The sequence below is a fragment of the Talpa occidentalis genome, unplaced genomic scaffold, assembly GCF_014898055.3.
Source record: "Talpa occidentalis isolate TD23 unplaced genomic scaffold, MPIMG_talOcc4v2.1 talOcc4.3, whole genome shotgun sequence".
NCBI classification, from domain to species: Eukaryota; Metazoa; Chordata; class Mammalia; order Eulipotyphla; family Talpidae; genus Talpa; species Talpa occidentalis.
Window position 1 is genome coordinate 115,301,246 of NW_023603184.1, and position 13,145 is coordinate 115,314,390.

Below are 13,145 nucleotides of genomic sequence, written 5' to 3' on the forward strand. Positions count from 1 at the left end.
ACAATAGTTTCCTCAAAGACTGACATTACAAAGAACTACTGAGTTATTAAGGAGTTGTTCACTTTTCCACTACTTCCAGTAAAACGCCTCCAATAAAATGACAGTTACCTCTATTCAAATACTTTTAACAAATTTTTAGAAATTCAGGATGTCTACAGTTGGGTAAGCAGGAAGTTCTAACAACAAAAATATATTTTCTCTTCAAAATTTGGCTTGGGCTCTGTTGGAAATGAAATAGAAACAACATGAGAGGAAAATATGCAAGTATATGTAGCATTTTTTGAGGAAGAATTTATTACCAGAAAAGTTATAAATTATGTGTTTTTTCTGGCTACAAAAGAGATTATTTTATTAGGGAGTTAATTAGGAAAACAAAAGAAGTAGCATATACTTTTTTTTTACTTGAATGATATGTACAAACTATGTGGAAATGCCACATGAAATACATTTTTATTCTAAAATGTGCATTTTGTTGTAAAAAATAGTACTTAATTGGATCCATCCATCAGTATATTTCAGTATACATACTCAGTGAGTTCTTAAACTTTGTAAAATAGAAAATACATTCCAACACATTTCAAAATACTCAAATGAGATTCTATAGTAAACAAAATATTTGTGCAATAATTGTGCTTTTCAAATTCATAATGTTCAAAAGATCATAGAATTACATAGTATAGTACTTAAAATTTTAACCTATTAAATCCCAGTAATAGATAAGGAATATTTACGTTTTTCTAAAGGGCTTCATAATGTGAATTAAATGTCTCCAGAACCAGAGGAGACAAACTATTGCTCAGTACTACTCCGCAATGCTTTGCTTAAGTTGATAGGTGTTCCATTAAAGCCTCAATGCTCTGTAGCTAACAAGCAGTTCAAAACAGGTTTTTAACCCATGCCAAGAAAATAAAATTCAAAAAATTATACGTGGAAGGGATATATGCATTTAAGATAACACCTCTTTTATGTTCTGCTGGCCATGGCTGACAGCCCCCCATGCCCTTGACTGTAGCTTTGTGGTTGCACCTGTACATAGAGGAAAGATATTTTCCCATCTGTTATAAATTATAAGGGACATTCCTCCAGATGTAAATGCTACCCTCTTAATACTAGAGAATTGGAATCAATGCATTTTATAGTATCTTTGAATTAGTAAGTCCCTTATAAATGCTGTATAATGAAATATTCCATTTGATAGACTGTCAGTGAAAAATAATTTCTGGAAACCACCTTTTAGGTTGAAGTGGCATTTTCTTTGGCATGCATTGTCCTAAGGAATGATCAGTTACAGAATGAATTACGAAAACGTGAAGGATTTGAGTATGGTGACGTCCTTTATCTTCTTCACTCACCAGAGAAGGTAATTAGGGCCTCCCCTGGTAGCACAGCGTTTGAGCTCTGGGCTGCGAAGCTATCTGCAGCCTCTGTAGCACTGGTTCGATCCCCGGCCACCGGCGAGAGTCCCACATGGTGCAACAGACCTCTCCTTCCTTGCCCTCTGCTCCCCTCAGCAGTGTATTTCATCACTCTGCCTATTCTGTTCCCCGCTCTGGCTCTGGTGAATTCTCTCACCCTCCCGCGCTTCTGACTGTACCCTGTACCCAGTGCTTGTATAAATAAATAAATAAATCTTTAAAAAAAGAAAGAAAGAAAAGGTAATTAACTTTACAAAATGTTTTTTTAGTGTTCATTTAGAAGAGGATGGTTGTTAGGCCACATACTCAAATTATCATTAAGTAATTTACATGACAAAATTAAATTTATTCAGAAATATAAACTCTCTTTGGTAGGTATTTAGTTTGAAATGATGAAATAATATTGCTTCATATTGTTCATATTTGTCACATTTAAGTTTTTAAAAATAGCAATTTTAACACTTGGTGAAGAGTCAAGACACAAATCTCTTCTGTCCAGAATGCATCAAATGTTCAACCTAAATTTTATGACTTTCAACCTTCAACATCTGCTTCTTACATAATAAGTTAGAAAAACATTTCCAACTATTTATAATAAAGGAAAAGCTTTTTCCCAGAGATAAGTAATGGGGAGTTAATTTTCTTTTATTGAGGTAACGTAAGCTTACATTGTTGTTGGTATTTGGGAAGTATACGTCTCCCCCTCCCCACCCTCTTTCAGGTGTAGTTACTGTAGGCACCCACCACCAAATCAATTTTTTAAAAATCTCAAATTTCAAATTTAGATTTTTCTAAAAATTTGCAAAAACAGTAGCGTTCTGGTATAGCCCACACTCAGCTTTCCTGGATGGCAACCAGAAAACGGATACAATACTGTTAACTAATATGTAAGACCTTATTGAAGTTTTGCCAATTTTCTCTCAAATGCCTTTTTTTATTTTAAAGATTTATTTATTTATACAAGAACTGGGGTACAGGTCAGAGGTGTGGGAGGGTGAAAGAATTCACCAGAGACAGAGCAGGGAGAACACGCAGATGGACTTAAGACACTGCTGAGGGGAGCAGCAGGCGAGACAGGAGAGGTCTGCCGCATCATGTGGGTTTCTCCCTGGCCTGCCAGGGATCAAATCCGCGCTGCAGAGGCTGCGGACAGCTTCACATGTGCAGTGCTCAGCCCGGTGCACCACTGTGGAGGCCCACAAATGCCTTTTTGTTTCCAAATCCAATCCAGGATCCCACATCACACCTGGTTGTTTTCTTATCTCTCTAGTCTTCTTCAATCTGTGAAACCCAATGCTTTATCTTTCATGATTTTGACATTTTTGATGAATCCTAGCAAATTACTTTTGTGGGATGTTACTAAAATCAGAGTTATCTGATTTTTGCTCATGATTAAATTGAGGTTATCCATTTTGAAGAGAGGAACACATGATTTGATCTTTTTGCCTCAACTTCACAGTATCATTTCAGGGAAATATGATACTATATTTCATAACTGACAGTGTTAACTTTGAGAACTTGATTAAAGTGGTATCCGCCATATTTCTCCACTGTAAATACCGTTTTGCAGCATACTTTTGCTCACCAATTGTAACATCCATTGATGCAGCAATGATTATGGTGACATTTGATTAATGGTGATTAAGATCCCCCCTTTCTTCTTTTGTACATGTATTAATTGGTATTTAACTGTAAGGTTCAAAAGTTTCTTTCCTCTTTGCTTGAAAAAATTTCTTGCAGAAATTCACTAGCTGATCCAAGAATAGACAAAAATTGTTCTAGTTCTTACTCCCCATCTGATAAATGAAGTACATTTAAGATAATGCCTTTCTCTTATTTCTAGGATATTTGTTTAAGAGCATGCTATGCATTAACCCTCTTTGCCTTCAATAATTGTTTTCAACAATACTTAATACTGGAAAGGGGAATGATGACCATATCAATTTTTGAGCCTTTTCTTGAATCCACAGTTGAAACTGAGAAGGCAATGGCAGCATTTCAGGTATAAAACTGGAGGTTGAAATTTCAAATCAGTATTTTTTCTGTGAAAATGTGAAAATTAGAAAAATGCTGGAGTCTGGAAAAATGTTTTCATATCAGTCCCTTGCACCTCATAAAATTCCATTATCTATGAGGATCTTCATTTATATAGAATTTTACAAGTTACAACGTGCTTTTGCTTTTATACTTCATCTGCTGTTTATAACAATTCTATAAGGTTGATAGACAGGTAATAGTATTTTCGTCATCCCCATATTACAAGGAAATAGGCATAGGAACATGTTAGTGTCCAAGGTGAGTTTTCTAACTGCAAATTTTTACAGGTGATCCCATTCATTATTCCAGTGGTGACAGCTGTATGTATCTGGGTTCTTTGTCTTTTCTCTCTCGTTATTCCATCCTCTGACCTGTAGAAGTATTTTCAGTGAGCCCATACAGAAGTGGAAAACATTGTAGAAAGAATTGTCTTAACTGTTGTCACTGCAGTAATTAGCTGCAGTGATTAACTTAACTCTCCTTTTCTCTCCAGCTTGCTTGATTTCTATTGAATCAGATCAAATACCCCTCTTACCTTCCTGAGATGTACTAGAACAACATAAAAACTTAGAGAAGCTGTGTCCAAAGTGCTCAATGATTCTGTGCTTTTTTCCCCCCCAGATTATTATATTAGCTAAAGTCATTATTGATGTTGACCATATTATTTTGACTGCAAGAGGAGTTACTATTTTGGTTGATAGCCTGTATTCACTTGATTCCAGTACTCTTATCTTGACAGGTAAGATATAACTAGAAGCTAATTGTATTCACATAAACAAATAGAAAACAAGCTTTTTTGTAATCTGAGCAATAAGAAAACAAGCCTGATACTCTCACATAGTTTGAAGAATAAACTCATCTAAGTGTACGTAGAAGTCCAGAATAAGCATATATGAAACCATGGAAGTCTAGTCTACACACTGAATAGGAAACAATAACTCTCAACATGGTCATTTTGTTTTCCTAATTACTTTTTCTAACTCCTAATTATACTTTCCAGGACATGTGGTTTTCCAGTGTGAACTGTATAGCCATCCTGTACTCAAAGCTCCTTACTCCCCATCTGAAAGGCACTCAACTTTCTCCATTCTCCTTAACATAATTCTATAAACTAAGACTTCTAGAAATATAGGCCTGAAAGATATCTTTAGACAATTTTTGCTCTAAGCCATACAACCCAGCCCTCTTCACCCTGAGACAATAAATACAAAAGTCATCTAGGCATATAAAGGAGGCTGGGAAAAAATAGGAGGGGTAGAAAAACATGGTTAATATTACAATAAAATAACCATCCACAAATGTCAAAATACATTTATACTTTAAACTATGTTTCACTTATTCTAACACAGGAACATTATTGTGAAAAAATATCACATGAGAATTCTAAAAATAAAAGATGGATTAGAATGGAATAGTCTTAAGTTGGTTGCTGCACATTTATCCATTACTGAATCACTTTCTTATTTCAATCTTCAAGCAATTTCTTTATGGCAAGAAATTCAAAGATTTTACATTTCAAAAGCAATATATTGATTTTAAAGCGCCATTAAGCTCTTTTTAACTCAAGTCCATTTGAATTGCAAAAAGAACATATTACATTTTCTTACAGTAGTTCAATCATTATGTTCATAATTATTTAAAAAATATCATCTCAAAATATATTATAAAATCATCTGGAAAAAAAATGATTTGCAAAATACCCCATTCTTACATAAACCTATTTAACCTCTTTACTGTTTGTGACAGAAAACCAAACCATAATTCTGGGGAGGGTTTATTCTATTGTTACATTTAACATATGCTGTACAAACTTTTTCTCAGCACTTCTTCATTAGCAGAGATGTCATGCAACTCAAATCTTTTTTAATATCATATACAAGTGAATAAGAACACATATAAATCAGCGCATATAAATTAAATAATGTCAGCATTTTTTGTTTGATTTATAGGGAACTTAATAGCTACCCTGGCTCATTCTAGAGCTGGTATTCCAGAAGCATTTACCACATTAGGGACAATCCAACGGCTCTGCTATCATTTGTACTCAAGAAAAGAAGAGGTAAAAAAAACTAATTCTAAAATCGAATATTCTAAAACTAAAACTTGCCCCCGTCTTACCTCTATGGGTTAACTTCTCCACAGGTTGACTCTTCTGTAATATAGTTCATGTTATTAGCTAACAATTAGATGATTTTCTAGTACTACATGTGGATTTTCTAGCATCCATCCACAATTCTGGTTCCCACAATATGTGCACATTTGTTTTAGCTCAAGGTTTAAAATTTAATATACAAATAAGTACATTATTAATACAGAAATTTATAATTAAAACACCTCATAAAAATGTATTTTTGTCACCCCCCTTTTTTTAAATAATTATTTGGAATGAATGAAAGTGCAATCCACTGAGCAGTTTTCCTTATCTGGGTTAGGTGTGAAGAAGGCCAGCCTGACTGATAGTGGTGGCTTGCATCTTTGAACGCCCCTCTATACTCCCTCCACCCAAGGTTTACTTTAAGGAAGTGCTTCTCCAACTTTAGGATATATTGGAATCACCTGGACCTGTTACACCATAAATTAATTGCTGGGCTCCATTCCCAGAGTGTCTGATCTAATACATTTGGTATAGGTCCTGGAATCTGGTTTCTAACAAGTTACCAGCAACTGAAGTAGTTAGTCCAGGGACCATATGGACTAAATATGGGCATATCCGACAAATGCCAATGTAAAGACCAATTTGCACTCCTCTGTTACCCTGCACAGGTCTGGTTTATGCTCATTCTGTGAGATGTCTTATGCTAAAAACTAACAAATTTTCCTCCAAACTGCCCAGTGTATTTTAATTAACAAATACTATGACCAAACTAATTACTTCATAGTCACAGAGGGCACTTTCTTCACAGAAAGAGCACTTTTTTTTAGCTTGAAACTTGTTTGTGCTTGTTTCTTTGTTTTTGTCAGTGGAAAATTGAGTTGCTCTCGTAAGTGGCTTGTTTTATTTATCTTACCTGGTTTCCTATTCCAATCATCCCAGCAGTTTTGAAAAATAATGACTATGATGTTGAGGCTACAAGTCAAAAGAATTCAGTTGGAGTTTCTCAAGGTGGAATCCAGACATGAGTAACTTTCAGTCATATGGGTGATTCCAGTGTACAGTTAAGATTGAGGCCCACTGTTTTCGTTCAAATTTAGTGGTTCTTACTCTGCTCATTGCAATCACCTGGCTCTTTAAAAACACTACAAATGCCTGGATACTATGCCCAAGAGAGTCTGACAGTGGGCTTTTTCTTTTCAAACTCTTGGTGACTCTACAATGCAGCTGGTGCTAAAAACAACTACTGGAAATCAACAGCGTTGACAGCTCATTCTAAAAAATGGCTGTTATGCTTCCATCTATATAGATTGCCACCAGTTGACATACATATTTGCTATACATAGAGGCTATCCTATGAAATATCTAATGAGAGCACTGGGTTAGTTTTGGGGGGTATTTCAGTAATTAAGGAGTAATTATTTCTTCTTCATTTAGGTTCGTACAGCTTGCTCCTGTGCGCTTGGTTACTTAACTTACAATGCAAATGCCTTCCGCATCCTATTAAAGGAATGCAGGAATAAGCCTAATCAATTCCTTCGTTTAACAAGTAGTATCAGCAGAGATGCAAATATTAACCCAGTATTTTTAAAGGAATTTCAAAGGCAGCAAAGAGTGGGACTTCCTTCCTTAAGGTATTGTACAAATATTTGAAGTTTCAATGGTAAAACTGATTGAGGAGCCTCTTTTAAAAGTTTAAGATCAAACAAGGGGAACTATCCTTGCTATAAATACATGCCTTGTATACCAAAGGATAAACTTCATTCACAATGTCCATTGCCAAAGCCTGTTTAAATTACAGCTTATCAACAGAAATGTGGTTGCAGACATGAATACAACTGGATTTTGGGGGATCCCATCTGTCCAGGATTAATCACATTTCAGAAGTTTTTGGGAGATTTGTTGTGCTCCAAGTGTGATCCAGGATGCCATTTTTAGGTAGACTGGGCTACATGAGGGTTCTAAGCCAACAGCAACACCATCATGACCCTGGAATGGGTCATGATACCCTGGGTACCCTAGACTTGATTCAAAGCTAGGCCAAACTCTCAGCATGGAAACAGCTAAAAGAGAATCAGTGAGTGATGAGTTATAACAAGTTCATTGGGCATTTATTCAGAGGATTTTACCCCTCTATTGAAGTTCCATCTAGAACTTAAGTTTCTGAATAAGGAGAGGAGAATCTCCTTACAATGGAAATACCCCTTCCTCCATAGATGTAGCTGAATTACAAGTCTTCACTACAAATAATGCTATTTATATATAGGAAACAGAATTACCCAAGATGTATTATTAACGCTATAATAACATAATAGGATCCAAAAGTGTACCATGACTCTATATATCAATTTTAAGTGTAAAGATGAGAACATCTATAAGGTCACTTTGGTTTTTTGAAAAACTGAAAACCTAAAACTGATCACATAATTTTACAAAACAAGCTAGGTAACTCTAAATTATAATTGCTGTAACTGACAATGCTAAAAAATAGTCATTGTTTCAAAATTAATTTAGGATAAATAATGTAAGCATTATTTTGCATATCACTCACAGTTAGCCCATATGGCAATTTTTTGGAAATTAGATAAAGGTGCCCCTTTGTCAGGACTCTTGACTTGCCATCTGCTGGAAAATGGTTAATTACATACAATGTGAGGTGAATGGCCCCCCTGTAGTTGTGAACACTCAACTTTCAGGATTACAAGTAGTGACCAGTAATCAGCAAGCTTCTAAAATATTACCAAGAGAGGTGGAACTGGTAAGCAAAGAACAATTAATTGCATAACTATTAGTGTTATGTAACTCTAAAGCATACATAGCGATTATTCCCTTTAATTTTCAAAACAATCATGTGGATCTGGTTTAACCGAAACAATGGAAAATGCACGGAAAGATGAGTAAGGCAAGTTTGGAGCCTCTGGGATGGATATTCCTTGATACCACTCCTGGAAACAGACTGTGGCTGGGATGACATTTTGGGGGAAGCATTCACAACTTCTCTATTCCCATGCCCCAACCAACCCCAAGAATGGCAAATTAGAAGAGTCTTTCAATGTGTAGATCTTGATACAAGGAGACACAGATTTACTGATACTGGTACTAACTGGCTCTTCATGAAAGAAATCTGAGCCTAATACTATCTAGTTTCATGTTACCTTATGGTCATGAGGCTGGCAAATAGATAAAGGCCTGTTCAATAAAAATGAGTTTTGTGCTTCAATAAAGTTGCTAACAGCAAATGTTTCTATCAAATTAGCCAGAAATACACTGATGACAGCTACCTTTTGATATATTAACTTTAATCAAGACATATTTTATTATCAGGGAAATGTTATAATACCATATTCATATATTACATGTACAGGATAATTAAAATATGTATTTTAAAGCCACCTCTCACCCCCCAACACACCATATTAACTTAGGTATACACCTTGTTACTCTTTGGCGCAAAACACTTTATTAGTATCCCATTGCTTTGAAAATAAAGTTATATTTTCTCAAATTCTTAACACATAAAATGATCTGATGTTTATTCTCTAAACTTATATCCCATCATGTCTCCAGATGTCTTTAATCCCAACCATACCAGACTACTTAGTGTCCTCTGAACATGCCATGCTATTTCATAGGACTATAATTTTTCATTATCCTATTCCATCTGTCTGTTATACCCTCCCTCCTCACCTCATCCCTTTGAAGTTCTATTTTCTAAAAACCTAGGTTAAATGTCATTTCTTCCATGAAGCTTTCCTGGGACACTTCAGGCAGATTTAACGTCCTAAATGATTTAAGTGATAAGTGAGTAAATAGGTGACTGAACATAAGAAACGTACAGGTAGTATGCATAAATTAGACCATTAAACAGCACTGAATAGGTTACATGCCAATAGTCTTTTATATTTCCAGCTTTTGTGACAAAAATGTTTTCCTTTTAGTCTAGAGCTAAATGGAGGACCATCCATAATTCCTGTCTTTAAAAAAGGTAATTGATTTTTCTTTTATTCCTGAGATACTTTATAGCCCTGATGCTTTAAATTCTTGGTTACATTTCTGAAAATCAAAATGCAGAGTCTACCAAAACCAATTTTATAACTTTTGCTTTTGTAATTCTGTATACCTAAAATTTCTTTCCATTTCCAAGCCCAAGTTAATCATTTCTTTTAAGGCCTTCCCTGCTAATTAACACTTGATAGAAAAAAATCCTCCTCTTTGACTTTTCTCACAAGTCAACCATAGAAATAAGTCATTATTTAAACATGTTAAGTATGGTTTAAATTATGATCTTGATATTTACTTTATTGTCCCATTTCATGTACATAGTATATTGCCTATATTATATGTTCTTAGGGCAAGGACCACATTTTTTTTGATACTCTGGTACAATTTTATACATAGTTGGTAGATGATGGATGAGTGGCTTAGGCCTATAAGATCAGAGTCCAGATCTTATAATTTTATACACAATTCCTATTAGGTATGAAATACAGAAAATACTTACAGATTTCATATATATGGTTATTGTATGTTCATATGTACTTAGCAAAATAAGCTTATTTGTTAAGTCCTATATAGTCAAAAACAAAGAAAGGACCATTTACAAGTAAAGATGAGTTTGCCAAAATCACAAATAGAAAGAGAGAAATAGGAGAGCGAGAACTTAACTTATTTAGAGAATATCTGAGAGAAGCAAGGAATGTGTGGGAGGCTATAATTCTGAATATCAGGGGTAAAAGACTTTGTAGAATTTAATGTCAGAGTAATTTATACAAAAGATAAAGTCAGTCCCATTCTTCATTTTAATATTAGTTTGTAAACAACATCTGTCTACCTCCAATGGTTTGATGAAATCTCACAGATTTCTGGTAACATAAGAAAAATAACAACAATGCAGAAGACTCTAAATAATTTCATTCAATATAAAGTCTGTCATTTTGAAATAATGTCTTTTACTTTTTCTTGGTGTTAAAATATCCCTTCTTTTACAAAATAATGTTTGATGTAGTTGGCATTTGTTCTTTCATTAATGCCAACGTGGCACAATAAATGTTGGCAACCATATATTGGCTCTCACAAATTTTTGATCTCTTACATCCAAGTCTGAAAGCTACTGATCTGGTCTCCTGGTATGTTATAGTGATGTGAAGAAAACAGAACTATATAGAACTAGGACAGTATACTATACGTAGGGCTCTTGGGCTTAAGGAAGAGAGATTTAATCGTGGCTCTGTAATTTCTAGGGAAAGAGCACCGAAGAAAATTAAAGCCTAAAATTCAACCAAAAGATTCTTTGACTTTAATGCCTCCTGTAACTAACTTCATGGGACTCTTCAATGCAACAAGTAAAACCAATATTTCTCAAAATGTTTTTTCCTTCTCATCTTCAATTTCATCAGATATCATAAATGTATCAAGACCAAGAATAGTGGTTTTGAATCAACTTGGAAAAAACGTACAGAAAGCTAACTTGGAGCCAGGAGAAGGCCAATAAAAGCATTTTAAGAGGAAATGATTCCTGAGGAATTAAATTTTTTTTTGAAGATTTATTTATTTATATATACAAGAACTGTGGTACAGGCCAGAGGTGTGGAGAGTGAGAGGATTCACCATAGACAGAGCGGGGAGCAGAACAGATAGATTGACTGAAAACACTGCTGAGGGAAGCAGCGGGCAAGACAGGAAAGGTCTGCTGAGCCATGAGGGTATCTCCTTGGCCAGCCGGGGGATCAAACTTGTGCTGCATAGGCTGCGGATAGCTTCATAGTGCTGTGCTTAACCCCTTGCACCACCAGGGAGGCCCGTTTTTAATTTTTAATTGTGGTATAATACACATAACATAGCTGAGTAATCTTTTTGCATGGAAATTCTGATATTAATACTTAAAAAGCCCCTGCCTCTAACCCTTTCCCCTCCATTCTACTTTGCACCCCAAATATTCTCCCAAAATTGTGTTATCAAAGTCACCAATGATGCCCATGGCTAACGACTGAGGTTCTCTCCTATTCAGACTCTGTCCTCTACCTATCTCCAGACTTTATCTGATAGTTTTTCCTTACTATGTCTACTAGTAACAGGGCTATGTTTTCAAAATATATGTATAATTTCCTGTAAAATATATGTATAATTTCCTATTTCCTGTAATAGAATAGAATGTCTGCACCTAACCTTATTAAAATATACCAAAGGGGGTCCTCCCAGGTGGCCTAGGGGTTAAGTCTCAGCACTATCATTGTGATAGCCCACTGCGGCAGCCTGAGTTCGATCCTGGCCAGGGAGCTAACCTACATGGCTCAGCAGACCTCTCCTGTCTTGCCCGCTGCTCCCCTCAGCAGTGTATTTCAGTAAATCTGCCTGCTTTGCTCCCCACTCTGTCTCTGGTGAATCCTCCCACCTCCCCTGCACCTCTGGCCTATACTCCAGTTCTTCTACACAAAAGGAAAAATAATAATAATAAAATAGGTAAGCTATGTTAAAACAGCCTGACTCAGAGGAGCCAACATGGCCCACATTTTAACACTCTCTTTAATACCTTTAATTAACTCAAGATATTAAAGAGAAATAATACAAATGCATGAAGTTTCTAAAATCTGAAATGAGTACTTTTACATTATTTATAGCGTACACGTGGTTTGACGCTCGAGTGATACTCTTTGTAGCTTAGAAATACAAGTCTTTGCTCAAAGAGTACTGTTTTCAATGGTACAAGTTTTGCTGTATGTCTGCTTCTCCTATTTTACAGCAGCAGCTAGATTTGAAGTAAAAGCTTGCAACTGGTTTGCACTGTGTTCCTTAACCCCCACTCCATCTTTGCCAGGTATCGCCATAAAGTCCACCTGGGCTCTACTGAACAACTGTTACCCCCAACATGGTCTTAACATAACAATGATGGTAATGATTGACCACATGTACTTAAGGCTTTCTATTGATATATACTAGAGTCCAAAGTCTGTGCTCTGAACCACTGTACAATAAGAGAATTCTTAAATCTTCAGATTAAATTCTATATTATTATAATTGCTCTGAGTCACAACTTTCTATGAGATGGACTAAAATATAGGAGTTGAGGTGGGACATGGTATGTTTTAACTAGAAGGAATAAAATAAGAAATGACAGCGATAATAAATGATAATAAAATGATAAGAAACTGTGTCATTTATCTACCATTAAGGATAAAAATTCATATCAAACCAATGGTAATATTAAGCCTTTGTGGATGTTAAAATAAAAAAAGGCTTGAGAAAGCAAACTTTGAGCCCTGAAACTGGCGTTAGGTGGGTGAAACACTATTTAGAGTTTTTTCAGGGTTGAGGATCAGGGATTCTTTGCATTCAATAGCAGAGACATTTCCAGAGTATCTTGGCCTAGCCAGATCATCTTACCACTCCTAAAACAGAATTTCCTGAAAGTATAACCCAAATATAAGATAATTTTCATTAACCTTCATTTTCTTTTTATTTTAGAAAGTTATATATAAGATGAGAAATGGCCAAGACATAGAGAGTTTCAGCAATTTGCCTATCTCTTAGGGACCTGTGAGCTAACTTAGGCCCATATGCTGGCCTTCCTTCTTTTTCTCCTTCCTTCCTTTCCTATCCTTTTT

The 13,145-nt window shown here is 35.4% G+C and overlaps 1 protein-coding gene across 7 annotated transcripts in view; it reads left to right on the forward strand.

Annotated features, from left to right (window-relative positions):
• The window catches only part of ANKAR (ankyrin and armadillo repeat containing), a 53,617-nt gene extending 42,559 nt beyond the window's left edge, over positions 1-11,058 (forward strand). For 5 of the 7 annotated variants that reach the window (XM_054699926.1, XM_054699924.1, XM_054699928.1 and 2 more), the window contains 7 exons: positions 1,238-1,360; positions 3,259-3,417; positions 4,074-4,191; positions 5,402-5,511; positions 6,982-7,178; positions 9,483-9,529; positions 10,785-11,058. In XM_054699926.1, coding sequence (XP_054555901.1) covers positions 1,238-1,360; positions 3,259-3,417; positions 4,074-4,191; positions 5,402-5,511; positions 6,982-7,178; positions 9,483-9,529; positions 10,785-11,035 — 1,005 coding nt within the window. In that variant the 3' untranslated portion in view covers positions 11,036-11,058. Of the gene's footprint in view, positions 1-1,237; positions 1,361-3,258; positions 3,418-4,073; positions 4,192-5,401; positions 5,512-6,981; positions 7,179-9,482; positions 9,530-10,784 lie in introns of those variants that run through there. The other 2 variants (XM_054699927.1, XM_054699930.1) reach the window with 2 other exon arrangements.
• Positions 11,059-13,145: the final 2,087 nt, after the last annotated feature.